The sequence below is a fragment of the Anastrepha obliqua genome, chromosome 2, assembly GCF_027943255.1.
Source record: "Anastrepha obliqua isolate idAnaObli1 chromosome 2, idAnaObli1_1.0, whole genome shotgun sequence".
Lineage (NCBI taxonomy): Eukaryota > Metazoa > Arthropoda > Insecta > Diptera > Tephritidae > Anastrepha > Anastrepha obliqua.
In genome coordinates this window covers 130,688,621-130,709,452 of record NC_072893.1, presented here as the reverse complement: position 1 = coordinate 130,709,452, position 20,832 = coordinate 130,688,621, and the positions used below count along the sequence as shown (strand labels likewise).

The following is a 20,832-nucleotide window of genomic DNA, read 5'->3' as shown; positions in this document are numbered from 1 at the left end:
CTATTCCACTTTATTTTTATTTTCTTTTAACATCAAACTTTACTGGTCTAACATTGCTTGTTTGTCCGTTGTTATGGCAGCTTGTACTAACTGTACTCGCGTGTCCGTTATTATGGCAGCTCCTTCTTAGATTTATGAATCTTCAAAACGCCGGGTTGGCGCATACGCTATACTCGATTGTTGCTTTGCAACTGTCTTTTAAACTTAAACTCTTCCTAATATGAAGTTACTTTTGGGAAAAATATGTTTGAAAGCTATTTTTATTTATAAAAAACTCGATGTTTGGAGGCAACTTGAGTTCGGTCCAGCTCCCGTAAATCTTAAAATGTAATGGATTTTATAATTTCGATAGAAAAACCGACACTCAATTTGGTAATGCATCCTAAAAAACACACATATGAACATACATACATAAATTGATTAAGGATAACGCATACACATATACATATGTATGTAAGTACTTTGATCGTCTTGAATTCGTAGTTGATTTTGACCAGAAACCATTCAACATAATCCACCGCCGAATATCCACTATACCAATAATAAGCAAGAACAGCAACAACAATTTTAACAATCAAGCCCTTTGGGTATTCACCAGCGCATTCTCGTGCATACAGTGGCACAAATTCGTTTAAAAGTGTAACTGCTCTTGATGTGCAGAAACGAAAATACATAAATAAAGGTGCGTTTAAGTTAATACGAGTACAACATAAAGGGTGCTGCATTGGAATATTTATACTTTTTGTAAAGTTCAGCTGGTGTACCTCAAGGCAGTATTAAGGGTCCCATCCCATACTTGCTATGCACATAGACGATCTACCAGCTTCTGAAGAAACAGTAGACGGAACGTTCGCGGATGATGCTCCCGTACTCACAGTTGACTCCCACCCCATATGACCTCCCAAATACTCAAGAAAAACTTGATAAAATAACTCTTTGTCTGAAAGATGAAGCAAAATCTTCCCAAGTCAGTAACTAAATCGAAAAACTTGCCCACCCGTTAAGCTTATTAATATAATCCTCGCCCATACTAACGTCACAAAATATCTCGGCATGCATCTTGATAGCAAACTTACATGGAAAAGCCATATTTTCACCAAACCGAAGGCTCTAGGAATAGAACTCAGAAGCCTATATTAGTTACTGCATCGAAATTTTCATGTTACTATCGAAAGTAAGCTCTGACAGAAGTTTTTGCCATCCTGAAACTCCATCCAGTAGCCGAATGGACAATCGAGAGGAGATGGAGCGGAAAACAGATTGGAATTTTCAGTGACAGTCAGGCTGCACTGAAGGCCTAGAGAACGCGAAGCAAACCTCAAAGATTGTTTAAGAATGTAAGAAGAAGCTTAATTCTGTCTCAAGACAAAACAAGCTTGTACTTATATGGGTTCCAGGACACTCCGGTGTTCAAGGAAACGAAATTGCCGATGAATTGGCCAACCGTGGATCAGCGGATCCCCCACAAGGGCCAGAGCCAATAATCTGAATCAGTTTCGCAGGAATCATGAATTGGATCAGCGGTTATGTAGGCAATCTACATAAAGAGCGATGGTCCAGTCTAGAACGCTGCAGAACTGCAAAGTGTTTTGTGACAAGTCCGAAGAGAAAACTGTCAAACTTTGTACTAAAACTTGGAAGGAAAGACGTTCGATTGATGGTCGGTATTATTACAGGACACAACCCCGTGGAGTCAGCATATGACCGCCATTGGAATCATTGAGGACTCAATGTGCCTGTCGTGCTTGGAGGAGGCGGATATCACTGAGCATTTTCTCTGTGAGTGTCCTGCCTTTGCTAGAGCACGGCTACGAGTTTTGGGTTCCGATGTCGTGAGAATGAGTAATATTCGTTCTCTAAAACTAGAGGGTATCTACAGATTTGCCAAAGAATCTAGAACTAACTAACTCTATCTCTGTCTCTATTCTTTCCTATCTCTTTCTCTGATACATTTCTCCTTCCCTCCTTGACTATCTACCCTCTTTTCAGAGCTCTAAATACAATGGGCTTTTCAGCCTGAGTATTTTAGGAGCCACCAAATTTCCTGGCCCCCCTTGGCTCCACCTTTTCAAATTTCAAATTCAAGCTCTCACTTTACTCAGCTATCTTGAAACCGATTCCTCAGAATGATCTCAAACGCCCCTTAATATTCATCAAATGCACAAATTCATCGTGATCTCAAAGTGTCCACAATAATTGAAGAAATAAAAAAATATGCGACATCACACAACACTCGACTCCAATCGCATTCAAAGCATCTTGCCACAGAAATAATTGCAAATCACATAAACAGACTCAAAAGATTCAAATTAGTATGACCTGTTGGCCATTGCATAAGAGAGAGCTCTCGGGATTGGAAGCCTGCTACATTGTCCTGCTGGAGGGCGCCCATTTTTCTTGCCTAAAGGTAATAAGAGCGTCTGCTAAAATTTTGTTGTAAATAGCCAAGTTAATTTTTGGGTAATAAAAAATGAAAGCACGACCGATAAAGCCTTCAAATGCAGTTTTTTCTTGATTTCCACTTCCCTTCGCTTATGCTTCCTCTTCTATTCGTTTGTTTTATTTCTGTGCGTAGGGATGGTGCGATCTGGTATTCTAACATTCGTGCAATAATGAAAAATGCCTTCATTACCATAACAATAACAACAACACTATTGAAAAGTGCCTTCTTACCATAACAATAACAACAACAGTAATGATAAGTGCACTCACTATTCCGACAATACCAACAACAATAAGAATTTTATTGTAAATACGAACCTTTGCATTAATACATAAATTTTATGTATTGAAAGTTGCCAAATGCAAAAGATTTTCGTTTTAATTTAATAAACTCTGATATAAATCAAGTGCGTATATCGAATATGCACCACTGTATGTAGGTATGTATACTAATATCATATATTTGTATGTACGCAGTATTTAAGAACGCATGAAAACTGTACCCCATTTGGTATTTTGTGTATTCTCGGTATATTGTCATCGCATTCACTCCGTTTGGGGCTGCATCTGCCTCGCTAACTGACTACCAGTGAACTCGGATTGGAATTTTGAAATGCACAGGCATTTATAGATACTAACCTCACTTGCATACATACAAATATATAAATGTATACTGCAATAGACGGGCAGACTTATCAAATAAAAAAAGTTTTATATACAATATATGCGCACCCATACAAGCGCAGTTTCTCTTAGGAGGAAGTTACTTCTAAAAATCGAGTTGCAAAAAAAACCAGATACGTTTTTCCGCACGAATTATAAAAGATGGTGTATCTTCTGACTTCTAACAAAATATTTTAGCCCAACTACGAGTTTATTCTTGTTAAGTTAAGCTTTTAGCACCAGGGGTAAGTCATTTCGTCTGCAAGTAGGCTGGGCCCTAGATTATTGCGGCATAGAGGAGAACTCTTATACAAAATGTGCCAAAAATATTTCTGGTCGAGTAAACGCTGAAAGCAGACCGAAATGCAAATGCAATCTTCTGAGCTTTATATCAAAGCAAAGAATCCAAGCTGTTCCAACGCATGAACTAAGGAAGTTAGAAACAAATTTAGCGAAGGAAGTTAGAAACAATTTAGTGAAAACTCAAGCTGAAGAAACCAAAATCTCTTTAAACATTTCTTTAACTCTTCCCTAAGAGATCTCCACTTCCTTACCAAATAAGAGCGATAAATTTTATTGAAAAAAGTCAGAGCAGTTTGGAGACTAAAAAAACAATTCTGCTCAAGCAGTGAAGAGCGAGGCTCAGCTACGCATTATATTTATATGCCCTAAGAGTGGCAGCTGTCTAGGAATACACACATACCTACAAAAGAAGAACACACGCCTGCACGAAACTGCAATGAAAAAATTGAAAATATCTACGCTGAGTTGGGCAGTTCGAGTGAGATGGTGGCTCAGCATCTCCTTTTTATTGCATTTGCATTGATGTCAGAGAGAATTACGAGGTGAATGCGATGGGTCGGCTGGTCAATCTGCTGCGCTTCTCTAAGGGAGGGATTACTGGGATATAGGAAGGACGAAGGCGAAATGAGTTGGCACGAAGGTATAAACGAGTGAGGTCGCTAAAATTAAATTAAGCGTTTTTTGAATACAAAAAGAAACAACAACAACAAGGAGAATACGTACATTTGTACATAAAAAAAGAACAACAACAATGACAGCATTAAAAGAACAGCCATCCGAGGCTGCTGCGCTGCTGCGATGAACGTAAGCAAAGTTCAAACTACCGCCAGAGCTGCAGCAAAAACACTCTCTGCAGGGAAAAATTGACCAAACAATTCAGCTTCTATCTTGTTTTTATGCCAGCAAGTGGTATTTTTAACACGGCCGTGTCTTACGAAATGTCAATTGTTCGGCCATGCACCAGCAACATATCAGTTTATGCTAGCTGAAAAAAGAAATAATTCTAGTCCAATTTGTTTCTAAAATATGCAAATTTAGACCAGTTAAAATAAAAAAATAAAAACAATCATTCCCTTTCGTTCCATCATTTTAAAATATTTTATTTCATATTTAAAGTGGATACAGAATTTTTTTTTCTTAAAACTAAATGAAAGTTTCATTTCGGGGATAGTAGGTTATTAACCTAAGGCTCCTATCCTCGCGATGTGATTGCCACCTTGAATTTAGCTTGCGGGATCAGGTATTTGTTGCCAGCCGCTCGTTATGAGTCAGACGCTGGTTTCAGCCGCTTAATATAAGGCAGATGCTGCTTAGTTTCTGGTTTTGGTCCGCGAGTGGTATTTTATTTCCCACCTGCCCTGCATATCTGCCGAGCTTTCTGCTATCCGCCACCCGAGGATGCGACTGATGGGAGACTAGAAACTCCACACGGAGACGGCTTGGCCATACCCTACGGAAAGGTGGCACTGAAATCAGCAGACAAGCGCTGGACTGGAACCCCCAAGGACAGTGCAGAAGAGGCAGACCTAGGGGCTCTTGGCGACTTTGCATCGAAGAGGAATATAAAGCCGTGGGCAAAACAATGACCTGGTAGCAAGTGAAAAATATATCCGGGAATCGCACAAAATGGAAAAATTTTGCTTTGGCCCTATGTTCCACAACGGAGACGAAGGAATTATGATGATGAAATGAAAGTTTCAGATACTGTAATTAATTGAGCATTAAAAAATATACTACAAATCAAATGACTGTAAATACTAAAAAAATTAAAACAAATCCTTAAATAAAAATCGGCGCTATTGGTTGCTCATAATCGGCGTTTAAGCAACCAATAAAATAGTTCACTTTAGGAACATAAATAAAATTAATGCTAGTTAGATTTCGGATTTATATTTTATATTCCCTGTTGTTGCGAGGAATTTTCTGCGAAAACTGTTTTTTTATTTATTGAAATATTTCTCCTCACTGCATTCCCGGTTCATCGGTATCTGATTAACCTGATAGCAGTATATGATGATAAAATGGCTTCGGGTGTTTGCGAAAAAATTTTTAGTTGTCGTAATGAATTAAATGTACAGAGTGCATACGGTATTTGACGACATGCATAAATATGGCTATAACTTCCCGAAACCATCATTTTTCGTTTTGCTCTTTTTGAGCTAAGACAAGGAGCACTACAACTTAACTCAAGAAGTGAAGAGGCGTGCGGTTATCATCGCTATATGCGCAAATCACATCAATTTATAAATCTCTCATTTTCTTAAGTGCGCCCGTTCATTCGGAATCGTTCATGCAGAATCTGTTGCAAAACTCAAAAAAGATAGAGGAACATTTTGACACTGTCCGATCTATAGAATTCAACACGTGCAAGCGATCATTGGCGAGGACCTTTGCCAGCGAGCTTCATTTTTCTGACGCCTTATTCGTCAAGTTGTGCATGAAGATCTCCGGTGTAAATCCTACGTTGTGCGCGGAAGAGAGTTTATGTGGGAGCAAAAAGAAGAACGGCGAGTTATACGCTTAAAACGGCTGAAGGGACTGAGATGTTATGGGATTTTTCTGATGAAAAAAAGATTTCCCAATACCAACCGCAGAAACGACAGATGACTCCAATCCTACAGAGTTATCTATTGTCATGAACACAGTGCCCACTGTTAGGGTTTTAGGTGTTGTGAGCAACAAAGAACAGGTCATGCCGTCACACTTGAAGGATTTCGAGTGAATTCTGCTGCATATATCGAGGTTCTAGAGGCAGCAGTGAAATCGAGGATTGATAGTGTGCGCGTTGACTGCACATACATACGTCTTTCAGCAAGACTCTGTTCTTCTACTCCTTGACACAAAGCGATAGTGACACACGGGTGGATGGCTGTATGACCCGATTTACACGAGGAGACATCTGGAAGGGAAACATTTTGTTCGGTGGTGAAGGACGGTCGGGGAAGAGAGAAGGGATTTTGTCTCCCGTACTCGGCGACACGCTTTGCTCTTCTTATTCATATTTCTTATCTTAAGCAATTTTTGACAGTTGCTTCATTCGTTTTCTCCTTTTGTGGAAGAATGTTCTAAGTTACGTGTTGGTTTTCAATCAAACGGAAGATAACAACGATGACAAACATCCGAACGCTGCTTGGGAAATGCACGATTATTTTTGCTAGTAAAGTAGGTATAATTTAAAATAGTTATGGGACATGTTTATGTTGATTTCTAATTTTTCCCTGCATTTCTAGATACTCAAGTTAATTTTAAGTTAATTATTTACATATGAAGTATTTTTAATTTAATTTTTTTTATTCAAGTATAAGAATTTATAAATATATTTCAATAAAAAAAACAACAAATTATTTATTATTTAACCAGTTTGCATTTTTCATTCATATATTTAAGAAACTGTTGTCGAACGCTCTCTGCTTTACATGTAAGCGCGTGCTAGAATACATCCGAACCAGACGATGCTAAAGTATTAAATGTCAAAATGTCGCGGAAACATTTTTGCCCGTGTGAACGCGAATGAAACATCAAAAGAGAATTTCCAGTGTCTCCCTTCCAGATGTCTCCTCGTGTAAATCGGGTCTATGTGAACTAGAATGTCTGCATTCCCTGCAGGGCTGATGCAGCGCTCACAAACACACACATATGTGTATGCGCAAATAGGCTACAGGCAACGAACATGCTCCAGAGCATGCTCGAGCTCCACTGCATGTTCGCATCTGCTGCATGTTCGCCTTCGGCTGTATTGGCCTCTGGTAACGCTCCAGCATGCTTGTCCAGCAGGCTTATATGTGTGCGTGTCGGGTGCTTGACGCTAATATCTAAAATATTTGATTTTCATCATGCAAAAGCCGACAACAAGTATGTGTGACACGAAGCAAGTACGAGTGTCACCCGACACGCACACATATAAGCCTGCTGGACAAGCATGCTGGAGCGTCACCAGAGGCCATAAGTTCGCGCTCCGCTGCATGTTCGCATCTGCTGCATGTTCGCATCTGCTGCATGTTCGCATCTGCTGCATGTTCGCCTTCGACTGTATGTTCGCGCTCCGCTGCATGTTCGCCGTCCGTGGATATCAAAAACAGTTGATTTTCGGCAAGCGGTTCGCGAACATGTTCGTCGCTTGTGGTGCGCGAATATTGCATTGAAAACAAAAACAACTGCCTCAGTTAATGTTGATGCTTGAAGTGTGTACATAGGCGGAAAGAATGAACTTCAGTCAGAAACTAATAGTGCAATTAATTGAGTGCTTAAAAAACGAGCCAGCATTATGGCAAATAAAAAATGAAAACTATAAAAACAAAATCGAAAAAACCCTTGCATGGGATAGAATTTTAGAAACTTATAGAAAAAGTGATCCCCATGCCACAATAGACGAGCTCAAAAAGAAAATTGCTTCACTGCGTGCATCGCACAGGCGTGAACTTCAAAAAATAAGAAAAACGAAAAGATCTAGAGCTGGCGCAGATGCTATTTATGTACCATCGTTATGGTATTTTGAACACCTCGATTTTTTGCGTCACCAGAAGAACCGAATCGAAGGAGCTGCTACTTCTGACAAATCTTCGATAATGAAAAGGTAAATATTTGTTAATGGAAAACGTTTATTTCGATAATCAAAATGAGCGAATTTTTATAAACATCTATATGAATTCGTTTTGCCACCCCAATACGCCAATTGTGTTGGAAAAACTACAAAATGTGACTTTGCATTTTTCGCGTTAATAGGTGCATTTAAAGACTTTGTTGACTGCAAGTCTGCGAAGCTGTTATTTTCAACGTTGTTTTCCCTGTGATAATTTCCCGGTACTTTTCTCAGCTGAAATGTGCTGTTCCTTTGTTATTAAAATTTAATTTTTTTTTTCAAAGTCGCTTGCAGCTTTCTTCCTCTCTTGGGCATTTCTTGGCACCGATAAAGCTGGACACAATTCCCAGCGATTTGTGCCTAGTCCGTAGCACACACACTGTACACAAATCCATAAAGCATCATTTCGCTGCGATCGTCGTACTGTTAACATGGGAAACAAAAAAGCGGATGACACGATTGAGCTTGCAGTTATTTACATTGGATCAAGAAAAAAAACGAAAAAAAGGAAAACAGGTTTGGATGAAAGAATGGTTGCAATATATTAAGATGATAGAGAATATGGAAATGAGTGATCCAGAGTATAAAATTTTTTTATGTATTAAAACTTGTCATTATTCTGCTTACTCTCATCTCAACGAGGTTCAGTAAAAAAATTAAAAAACCACAAAAGCGTCACAAATCCTAAGTAATTGAAAATTTTCCTTTACCTGGGATTAAAAATTTTCATTTACTTGGGATTTGTGGCCGCACTTTGCAAATCACGATGGATTTTCATCCAACTGCAACAAATGCGCCGTTTGGGGACAGCTTAAAATAAACATTTTCAATTGATTTAATAAACTTAAAAAAGTGTTCAATAATATGAAGATATATACACACATACATACATAATTATATGTAAATTTGTCACTCTATTTTCTACTTAACACAGCCCAACACGTCCAAGAAAAAGGAAAGCAGATGAATTTTCGGAGCGAGCAGTGAGACATTTAGAGAAATCTGACGATCAGTCGATGAGAGACGAAGCTGTCATTTTTGCAGATGGGTGGGCAGTGCAATATCGCAAACTAGACGAAGATCAAAAATTGTTTGCAAAACGCATTATTGATGATGCACTGCTTAAAGGCCAGCTGGGTCTTCTTACTTACAACAGTCTCGTGAAAATAGAACAAAATCATTTAACGGAAGATCCACGCCCTTTTTACAGTTCGAGCTCTTATTCTAGCCAGAATTCACTGTAATTTCTTCACCATAACCGCAGCAAAATATTAAGAATGGAAAAAGGAAAATTATTTGCCGAAATTGTTTAGTTCAAATGAATGTCACTAATTTTCACAGACTTAAAAAATATATAAAAATTAGAAAAGAAAAACCAAAAACCAAAAACAAAAAACAAAATAATCTCAAAATGTCAGCTTTGCACATTGCTAAATGAATTTCAAGAAAATATGTAAGCGATATTTTGACCAGTTTAGGCTACTCTTCTTTCGTTGATTTAATGTTTATTATTTGTCCTTGATTGTACTATATACTGCACACATAGATATTGATTGAAGTAGGTACACTGTTAGTTTACTTATCTGAATAAATGGCGTTAGTGCAGATATAATTGCTGAACATGTTTCTACTACAGGGTCTGGCACTTGAAGTGTAACCAACTTCAGACCGCTTGCGCAGTTGATGTTAGTTGTCTGTTAGTTGGCTAAATGACAGTCCAGAGTATTGTTTACAAGCGTGTGGAAGCATTTTGCTGAGAGTAAACGCGAACAAAGAAAATCAGTAATCAAACGTAATAGTATGATTGCATTACATTTGTCTGAAAGATCACAACCAGCGATTGTTCGTGAGATCGAGCACCTTAAAATAAATAAAGTTTTTGTTTATCGGACCACAATAATACTGGTAGCATTGCGAAACGTCATGGAGATGTTCATCAAAAGACTACAACGTCACGTGAAATGGTTCAAAAAGTGAAGAAGCGACTTGAACGAAATCCCCGATGAAGTGCTAATCAAATGGCGAAAGATCTGATAATAGTTGACCGTAGCATCCGCCGCATACTGAGAAATGATCTCAAAGTCAAACCTTATAAGATCCAAAAGGCACATGATCTCACACCAAAGCAGCAACAAGTCAAACTTGACAGAGCGAAAGCGGTCAATTTCGAAACATTTTGTTAGCTGACGAGAAAATTTTTCAAATTGAGGAATTCGTAAACTCCCAAAACGGTAGGGTTTATTTGACCGACCGTTCATACGAGAATTTGAGTCATCGATTGGCCACCAGGAGTCAGCAGCCGCCACAGGTAATGGTTTTGGCCGTTGTAACCGCAGATGGGCGCTCTTTAATCGTGTTCATCGAGCCTGGCGTCAAGAAAAATGCGAAATATTATATTATTGGGAAAGTATCCTGAAGATTGCTTTGAAGCCGTGGGCAGACAAACATTTCGGTGGCAGACCATGAACGTTTCAACAGGACTCGGCACCGTCTCACAAAGCTCGAATGAACCAAGAATGGCTAAAAAACAACGTTCCCAACTTCATAACGTCCACACAATGGCTCTCAAATTCACCAGACGCGAATCTGATGGATTATTCCTTTTGGGCCATTTGGAAAGGTGGTCATATGAGCAAAAGTAAATTAATTCTTAATTTTGTATTATTTTCACACATTTTTTACTTTGACTTGAATAAAAGAAATTTTCCAAATTAAATGTATGGCCTTTTTAATTGGTTACACTTCGAGTGCCGGACCCTGTACTCCTAAGTCGAAAGACTGGGGTGAAATATTAGTTTGCGGGAAAAAGAAATCCATAAATTCTTTGTAAAGAAAACACCAAATTTTTATGGAATTACTTAAAGCGCTTTGTACGCGTGGCAAATTTACCGTGTGCGTTTTTTTTTTTAATAAATGTGGTGATATGAAATACAGGGCTTGTTCGAGGCACGTAATAAAAGCGGCAATACTGCTGCACTGATGACAATTTGCAACACTGTTGCAATTGCTCAACTGATACTTTTCTTATATTCGGCAAACAAAAAATTTTTGATGCCTATTTATTTGTATTCGCGCGTCACATTTGCCGAATTTTTTACATTTCGAACGTGATGCTTTTGACAATGTTACCAGAACTTTACATCGAACGTGATACAGGGTTTGATTGAAAAGTAATGAGCCTTCTTTTTTAAGCAGTTTTATTAAACCTTTTGGCTTATACAACTAATATTCCTCAAAATAGGACCCTTGAGCATCAATACGACGCTGGTAGCGGTCCTTCCACTGCAGGAAACAGTTTTTAAACTCATCCCCCGGAATCGCGTTCAATTCGGCTGTCACAGTTTTTTGGATCGCTTCGATGGAGGCGAAACGCCTCCCCTTCAGCTTTCTTTTCAGGCGCGGGAACAAGAATAAGTCCGGAGGGGACAGGTCTGGGCTGTAGGGAGGGGGGGAAGCACCGGAACCCCCATCTTGGCCAATGCAGAGGTGCAGAGGAAGGCGATGTGCGCCGGCGCATTGTCGTAATGAAGGGTCAAATTGTTGACGAGGCCGGTTTTTCAACCGAAAGAGCACTTCTTTGTAAAATGCCGCGTTTACAGTGCTTCCTGCAAACTCCTTACACAAACTCCCTGTGCACGATGCCTCGAGAGTCGAAAAAGATGATCAGCTGCATATTCGCCACTGCAAAATCCTAACACACTTTTAAAACAGCTTTCACGCCCGAAGCTATGTTGACTGCACCGCTGTTGCCGGCGAACTGGGACCGGTTTCTAGTGGAAGGGGAAGGTCCAACGATCATTTTCCCGCGCCAGCCGATTCGGTTGATCGCTTGGCAGACGCTCCGCGCGGGAATGCTCATTACGTTTCAATCAAACCCTGTACATTTGCGCATTTTGGGTATAAAATTGCGCAGAGCAAAGGGTTGGCAACACTATACAACTAGGCCAGTGTGATGGCACGCACTCACTGATGGGCGCAATCTTGTTTCTATCATTCTTGGCAACAATATAATTTTTTTTTTAAATTGCATGCGTTGCCAATTCGAGAATGTAATTATAAGAGGTGTATTCAAAAAGTATCGCGAATTTTGTGTTTTTTCAAGAATTATTTATGTATTCATTAATATCTATGTATTTTGTCCCCTTCAAAGTAATCCCCATGAGATATTATGCACTTGTGCCAACGTTTTTTCCAATCTTCGAAGCACTTCAAAAAATATTTTTTTTTATCTTGTTCAGCTCCTCCTTCAATGCCGTCTTTATCTCGTCAATCGTAGCGTAGCGTCGTCCTTTCATGGCCCTCTTCAGTTTCGGGAACAAGAAAAAGTCACAGGGGGCCAGATCTGGGGAATACGGTGGCTGTGGCATCATTAGTGTGTTGTTTTTGGCCAAAATGTCGTGCATAAGCAACGATGTGTGAGCAGGGGCGTTATCGTGAAGCAAGAGCCAATTTTATTCTTCCACAAATCCGGGCGTTTCTGTCGGATTGCTTCGCGCAAATTGCGCATAACTTGCAGGTAATATTTCTTATTGACCGTTTTACCCTATGGCAAGAACGCATGATGCACAACGTCCCTGCAATCGAAGAAAACGGTAGGTAAAACTTTTACATTCGACTGAACTTGGCGCGCTTTTTTCGGTCTTGGTTCGTGCGGCAGCTTCCATTGCGATGATTGAGCTTTGGTTTCCACGTCATAACCATAAATCCACGATTCGCCACTAGTTATGACCCTCTGGAGCAAATTTGGGTCGTCGCGGATAAAGTCCAACATCTCATTAGCGATGTTCATGCGATGCTGCTATTGGTCGAAATTGAGCAGTTTTGGTACAAATTTTGCGGCGATCCGTCTCATGCCCAAATCATTGAAAAAAATCGAATGGCACCAGCCAATCGATATGTCTAGGTCCAATACCATTTTCTTCACATCATCAATTTTTTCGTCTGCGCAGAAAATTTTTATCACTTCTAGAATTCGACAATTCAAAACAATTTAATAGCTTTTCGTGGTATCTTTCCCATTCTTCTATTAGCCAATCATTTATCTATTTTCTGCGTTTTGCTTTTGTTTTTGCTCTTTCCCTTTTTATTTTTAAGCAGGCATAAGTACAAACATTGCAATCGCATCATCCCGGTTTTTGCTATCCATCTTTACGCTGTCAATATTAAATGAGAAAATGCGCAACAACTCAGCGAAAAAAATTGTCAAAAATAAAGCATAGTACCAAGTTCGCGTTTCACGTGAAATTACAGTCAAAATCCATACAAATTGCATTGCCGTGAAATATGTGTGAAAATTCGTATTCGTATAATATTTCGTTTGCGAGTGAAGTGTATAAACACAAATACTCTGAAAATATGGCATTTTTAAGCGAAACCTCTTCGCAAAGAGCGTAAGTAAATCTTCTTTATATTTTTTGTGTCAATTTGCTTAAATCACTTTTCTTACCAAAGTGTTAGTTTCTGACGACAAAATTCTGACTAAGTATATAGTTTGAAAATTTATCAATTTTTTACAATGTTTGAAACTTTGCATAATATGCATTTTGTCGTAGCATTGAAACTAAAGAAAAATCACGAATAACAAAATGTCAATATACACTGTACACTTACTTTTTACGCTGACAGTATATGTATATTCTAAGTATATTTACAACCCCCCTCTAACAACAAGTGATGTGACGATTGCCTTTTCGTAAATAGAACTTTGCAAGTGCTGGGGTGAATCGCCACCGCAGCATTCCGTGTAGATAGTAAAATACGTCCTGGGGACCCATCGCTCTCTCTCCATTTGACATACGAAAGACAGCAGACGAATGGAAGGCAAGGAGAAACAACTTCGCAAACAGTGAAACCAGTACGCGACGACCAGTGCGGTGTGATCGAGCTTGCAGGCACATCGTATTTGAAAATTTTTTGCGGGCGAAAAAGAGCTAAAAAATTGACGCTGGTTTTTTTGTCGCGCTTTGTCGTTTGCAAATTTTTCTCTTCTGTGGTAAACAGTGAAGCAGTAACTTGAGCAAATATTTTGGTAATTAATATATAATAAAATATGCCACCACCAGATCCACCAAAAATTCAGCGACTGCCGTTCAAAGGTAGATGTTTTGTTTTTTAAATTTGATTAACTTTTACTCAAATTAAAATCGTATTACTCCAGACGCCTCTCTCAACAAAGAAGAAATTTTTTCGTTTGCGGCTCAAAAATTTGAGGAGATGACGAGTGAGTATTGTGAATCAAAACAGTACGTAGTATACAGACTTTTCATAATCAATGTCCTTTCAGAAACATTCCAAGAAGAACATTCTATTTTGCGGGGTGATAACATCAGCTTTACAACAACATATGCATAAGTGCAAATAATATTTTTTTTTTATTTTAGCACAGCTAATAGCTGTAGAGCAGGCGCTCGATAAGCAGAAAGTCGTAATTCGCCAAATTCAGCGCCAGCAAGCAGAAGAGCTGCCACTGCACATTAATTTCCCTATTAATTCCGAGCAGGAGTTAGTCAAATTAAATGCGGAAATAAATGACAACAATAGGAACTCCTATGTGAGTTGTAAATTCAGACGTATTTGTGCCTTTGCACGTATTATTTTTCATTTGTTATTTGAATTACAGATTAAAACAATGAGAATAATTTTGCAGCCAGGTGTACTTAAATCTATGAACTGCATTCTAACGGACCAACTAGCGATGGAGTTCAATGTGGATGGAGTGCAAGGAAAAAAGTCGTTGAAGAGTTTTAACAAATTTTATGGAGCTTTGCTGGGTATGCAAATGCAAATAGTGTTGTGCAAAATATAAGCAACAAAATGCATTTTAAATTAATGCAACTTTTTAAATTTTCTTATTTAAAAAATTGGATTTGTGTTGCTTATGTTCTGCACCAAACTGTATTTATTTTACTAACCCGGCATAAATATTTTATTTCAGAATCTATTGAAGTTTCAGACACCTTAGGATCTGCCGAATCGCAGCTACGCGAAGCTATTAAACTCCAAAAGAAAAGACATTTTAGAAATCTTGCTTTCAAAAACAAGTAGTATAGGAAAGAAAAATAAACAAAATTTAAATTTATTTAATTAAAAGTTTTTTTTGTACAATAGAATTGTGCGTTGGCAAATTGCTGAGTATTTTTCTACTATAAAAAAGTTTCTTATAAAAAAATCTGCCATATAAAAGGTTTGGCCATTAACTATGGTGGAAAACGAAATTGTGCAAGCAACTTGGGCTGCCACATCACAGGAGTACTCGGCAGCCGAATTCTGCCCGCTCATTTCACACGTATTCACACACTCGTCCAATCAGTCGTGGGTCAGACAGCAACAAAGCGTTCAACGGAGCGTTGTGTAGATCTTTTTTCGTTACACTGTCTCAGTTTTTTAGTAAACAAACCGGTTGCTAACTCCTGCTACCTCAGCCCATCAGCTGATTCTATCAAATTCGCTGAGATTGAGCTGACGGTTTTATATTAGCCGCACCTGTAAAAATCTTTTCACCATGGGCATAAAGCTGTAGGTGCCTCCACTTGTAGAACAACAACAGGACGCACACCATATACCGGAGGAGGAGCTCGGTCAAATATCGTACAAAGGATGTACATATACGACGCACAGCTGAATCTGAGCCCACGGTTAACTGACTACTGCTATGCCTTTCAAACTCAGTTAATAGCTATAAAAGAGGGTGCATTGTGGATCAGAGACTCCCGAGCTCTAGTACAGGCGTGCCGTAATCTCGTGCCTCAAATCATGGCATTGTTTTTCGATTATCCCCCCATTTCCTGGTTGTTGCTGTTGTGTTGTTGTTGTTGTAGCAGTAAGAGAAGCCCGTCAGCGTAGAGTATATCATCGGTCGTCTTCGCCAGGCTCATCTAAAGGTAGGCCCAGGAAACATGCTGTTTCGACAGGTTGGGTCCAGAGGGAGAGGGGTGTTGGATGAGTGGGTTTTAAAGGGCATGTGAAAAGGTGGTTAGTGTCGTTCGGGGTGCCTTCACATGCCCGCTATAAGTTTGGTATGTCGGGGTCAATTCTGGATAAGCAGGAGTTTAACCTGCTACAATATCCAGAACGTAATTGTGTCAGTGTTACGCGAGTCTCACGGGGAAGCTGGAGCTCTTCATCTGCAATGGGTGGTGGTTGGACTCCCGCATTCATTGGACGGACTTACGGCATTCACTGGACGGGAGCTTATGAAGGTGGTAACAGTCCCCCGGTGAATGTCGTTTAATGTCTGTCTAAACACTGTCCGGTTCAGTAGGTCTCTGTTTGCTTTGTCCTGGATCTCGTCGGCCTACACTACGCCGGTGTCTTCTGACGTCCCTGGGAGGCGGCTCTGGCTCAAGCAGGTGTCTGCAAGGGTGAAACCTACGGTATATCTGCCCGCTGCCGTACAAGAAGTCTTTTACTTTAATTGAGTTTTGAGAGAAAGAGAAAGTTTTGAATTAGATGCTCGAGTAGCAATCTTGTGATGATTTTACAACAAGTTGCCGCGGTATAACAGAATTCACGCTAGTCGAGAATGAAGTGCACAACACTTTGAAAAATCCTCCTGCATTTTTAAATCTCCCGTCTGTCGATAAATTTCGAATATTACAAAACGTTGTTGTTGGTGGTCTAGTACCATCACCTTTACTGAATGCGCCTTGCTTAATGCCCAGCAGGATCAGTTTAATTTTCCTCTGCCATACGATCGCCCCAGCAGAAATGCGGTCCACCTTAATTTGTCATATACAAGTGTATGTATGTATGTATGTACATACATATGTATATATACATACACATCTTTATTCTCAACCCGTTTGTAATTTCAAATATTCGTTTAATTGTTTCTTTGCTTCTAAAATATAATTTTATGTTTTTATTTTGATTTTGTTGATATTTTCGAGTTTTTAGCACACGAACTTACATGCACACGCACCCAGGCAGAAACAAATTATTTAAATATGTACGTACATATTTTTACATACAATACATACTAACGCACACACATACATATGGCTGTATTTACACCCATATACAACACTTTCCATACTTCTTTGTTTTTGCTTTTTCTTTTCATTTTGTTTGCATTTTATTTTCTTTTCATTTTGCACAGAGTTGAAATAAGCACGACGAGTACCTAGCTTACACAACAACAAAAACAACGTGCAGTCGAAACAACAACTAAGACAAAATAAAAAAATAATAAAATTAAAAAGGAAATGGCAAAAAACTCGAACCGGTTTTTCGAAGTACGCGAGTTTCGACTTGAATGGAATTTTTATTTGAAAGTACTAGGTGGAGGCTGTGGGAGCGGTCGCGGTGAAATGGAAATAAGAAAAAATAAAAACAAAAACGAGAAAATAAAAATAAAACGAGAACTAATAAAAGCAGTGGCATGAATTGGAAAAGAAAATACTTGGAAAGCTGAGAAATGTTCATAGCGGAGAATACTATGAGAAGAGGAGAGCTGAAAACTGTAGAAGAAAACGCCGCAGCTGCCAATTATCGCAGGCACATACACACATGTGTACATATGGACATACATATGTGCTTGCATCCTCTGTAGTATATATTGACTCAAGGCAAGCGAGGGGATGTTGGCAAGTTAGATTTTTTCCTAAACTGGTTTTTACTGTAAATGAGGAAAAACTAAAACAAAAAAATTGGAAGTAGCGTTTAATAGCGATTGAAGATCATTGCTGATCAGCCAAGTTAAGCTAATCGAACTTAACCTAAAAGTAAGCATTTGCACTAAGCGGAATAGCTTACGGGACACTGAACAAAAAAGTTTGTTTGATCAAAATAAATAAAAATAAAGGTTAAATTTTTCACCTTTCGGCATAAGGGCAGAAAAGAAACGTAAAAAGCAAAACATATTAAATAATTTATTGCAGCCTTTTATTGTAAAAATTTAATAATTTTTAAGGGCGTAAAGGAAATAGATACATCGGGCAAGTCTTAGTCTCGTAGTCGTAATACGAGTCGTCGTGGCAACGAATTTACGAGTTATTCAACAATTTATACTGCTTTTGAAAAACAGAAAAAACTCGTGCCTGATCGAAGGATTTCTTTTTCAAAATTTAGACTTAGATTGTCGGTTATCTTCTCGAAAATCTGAAAAATATTTCCTGAGGCCGCCATATTGTTAATTTTGAAAAAAAAAAACACTTCGATCAGGCACAAGATTATCTATTAATAAAACTAATTTCTTTTATCCGATTGATTTAAGATGAATCTCTAGGGACTTGTGATAATCACCGCAAAGGACTTCTGGAGGTCCACACAAACAGCGATAACTTTTACAATTATTAATTTTTTTTTTAAATTTTGCTAAAGTCAAGTCGAAACTTGATGCATTAATGCTATGTTTTTTATTTTTTTTTTAAATAAAGCAATTGACTAGCAAACAAAAATCATGAAAATCATCATTTTTTTGGGCCACAGACTACCCCTTAAGCGGCAATAGACTATTAAACTTGACTATTAAGCTGGCGTGCTTGCTAAAAATGTTCCATAAGCTCTCCGTAAGATTTAGGTATGCCCTAACTGCGGGCCACTTCAGCACAGGAATATTTTTAGACGCGAAGAACTACTTTGTATGCTTAGCGCTGATTGGAGCATTGCATCCTGTTAATACGTCCAAGACTCACCCTGAAATTCTTCGACGAAATTCAATAAAACATTATCCAAGACATCTATTTAATTTTCAGCGTTCATCTTATGCGAAAAAAAAAACAAATTGGGATTTTGACACGGTAGGTAAAAGCAGACCAGGCCATAAGTGAGCCCCCGTGGAAATTTCCCGAGTGACGCGCTTGTCATGGCTCGCGAATATCACTCCAGTACTTCTGACAACCATCAGGCTCATCGAGTATACATTTTCTTTCATCGCTAAAAATTGTGGATTGACATTCATCATCCCAAAACTTATGATTATCAGCGAATTCGAGTCTAGCTGCTTTGTGGCTGTCTGTAAGTTTTGGTTTAGCCAGTCTATTTGGATATTTTAAATTCCGAATCTTGACTCAAAATTTGCTGTATTCTTCTCTTCGTAACATTAAGCGAAACTCGACATCTAATTTTGTTAGGACGGCTGCTTTTTTGACAGCGAACTGTCTTATCTTTCTCTTACACCTTTCGTCAATCTTAGGCTTCGGACCAGTTCGCTATTTTGCGAACTGAGGCTCCCGATTCACTATAAGTTAGAATACTTACGCGCTTCTCGGCCAATATGTAGCTATGTTCCTCTTAGCATAGTGTGCCAGAAAGCTCTTCCTGTTAGTGACTACCTCTACGCCATAAGATCTTCTTGATACGAATCCCGGATACTTTAGCTCAACACAGAGTCATTCGTGAGTCGTTCTGAGAACTCTATTAAGAATATCAGAGCTTTCAAAAACTTGACGCAGTTCAATTATGTTTAAATTTGTCTATAACTTGCGGCTATTTACTAGGAAATACTGCACTATTTAAAAAAAAAACCAAAATCGTTAGAGTTACTTTCAACGCGCTTCTGCTTTTCTGGTGTAAGTCATAAAATATACTAACCTAACTGAAAGGCGCCGTAGCCGAATGGGTTGGTGCGTGACTACCATTCGGAATTCACAGAGAGGTCGTTGGTTCGAATCTCGGTGAAATCAAAATTAATAAAAACATTTTTTCTATTGTAATAGCGGTTCCCCTCGGCAGGCAATGGCAAACCTTTGAGTGTATTTCTGCCATGTAAAAACTTCTCATAAAAAATATCTGCCATTCGGAGTCGGCTTGAAACTGTAGGCCCCTCCATTTGTGAAACAACATCAATACGCACGCCACAAATAGGAGGAGGAGCTCGGCCAAATACCAGAGACGGGCGTACGCGCCAATTATATATACATATGTAATTGAAAGGTCCTCTTTTACTTTACAGAATGAGTCAACTAGTTTTTACTTCATATTTTCCTCCCTTACTGGAATAAACACACAAAGTTTTTCGTTATTTAGAAATTCACGCTGTCGACAACAGGGATAACGGGCGCACGAGACGTTTACATAACTCCTTAATATATCGCTCGTTTGCTGGAAGAACGGCATAACCCAAGAAATATTTTTTTAGTTAAATAAGCAGGAACTGTCGTCGGGGTTGTGCAAAAAATTCATAGCTGTACCTATTAAAGCTGCGCCATTAAAATAAAATACTTTTTTAGTGAGAAATAGCAAATTGAAACTTTAAATCCGTTTTCTCGAATTTTGGATTTTTTTTTATTACAAAGTTTTTCTGACAAACGAGATTTATTTATGTTATGTACATATTTACAACAAGTATGGAAATGCTTATTCCACTAAACACTCCTACGCATGTATCCAACCAACACTGTAGTATCGATTATTATTGCTTTGTAGTCGCCATTTGGCAATTAGCGCGAATACGAAAATCAGTAGAGCTCAAAAAACCCGTAAATTGACTGGAATTAAATTCATTAAGTTTGAGAAGAAAAAATCTATAATTATCAAAGCGTGACATACATGGAAAAATAGGGTATAAAAGTAGTACCTAAAGGTATATACGCATGTATGTGTGCGTGTGGGTCTATTCATATAATTAACTCTGTAGGAAAATTTTTCAATTAGGAGCAAAAAATGTTCACAACGAAAACTTTTCCGGGAATTAAAATCTCTGCTCTGACAATATAATAGAAAAAGGGTGTCATAACCGCTGTTAAACCTAAAATATCATTTACATATCATTACTAAACGGCACCTTTTCCAGAGACACTAACCTGCATTTTTTTTAAGCAACTATTTTGTAATTTCGCTTGGTCTGTAGAAAAATAAAACTTCATACAAATAAATCGAGTGCTAATAACAAAAATTATGACTTT

General features: G+C 38.6%; 2 protein-coding genes across 4 annotated transcripts; both read left to right on the top strand.

Moving 5' to 3' along the window:
• Positions 1–7,501: 7,501 nt before the first annotated feature.
• LOC129239412 (uncharacterized) lies at positions 7,502–9,591 on the top strand. Of its 3 annotated transcripts, XR_008581840.1 has the most exons (4): positions 7,502–7,981; positions 8,131–8,208; positions 8,272–8,503; positions 8,922–9,029. XR_008581840.1 is itself a non-coding variant. In XM_054874877.1 (3 exons), exons 1-3 carry the CDS (start codon positions 7,611–7,613, stop codon positions 8,952–8,954), a joined length of 636 nt encoding a protein of 211 aa, XP_054730852.1. In that variant the 5' UTR covers positions 7,502–7,610; the 3' UTR covers positions 8,955–9,029. The 3 variants fall into 3 exon arrangements, 2 of the variants coding, with proteins under 2 accessions (XP_054730852.1, XP_054730851.1); XM_054874877.1 differs by lacking the exon at positions 8,131–8,208; XM_054874876.1 differs by lacking the exons at positions 8,131–8,208; positions 8,272–8,503 and having other exon boundaries at positions 8,922–9,591.
• A 4,250-nt stretch (positions 9,592–13,841) lies between these two features.
• Positions 13,842–15,031, top strand: LOC129239508 (uncharacterized). The gene is made up of 6 exons (XM_054875028.1): positions 13,842–14,082; positions 14,145–14,207; positions 14,271–14,303; positions 14,368–14,537; positions 14,607–14,757; positions 14,922–15,031. The coding sequence occupies exons 1-6, from the start codon at positions 14,037–14,039 to the stop codon at positions 15,029–15,031; spliced, it is 573 nt and encodes a 190-aa protein (XP_054731003.1). The 5' UTR covers positions 13,842–14,036.
• The last annotated feature ends 5,801 nt before the right edge of the window (positions 15,032–20,832 follow it).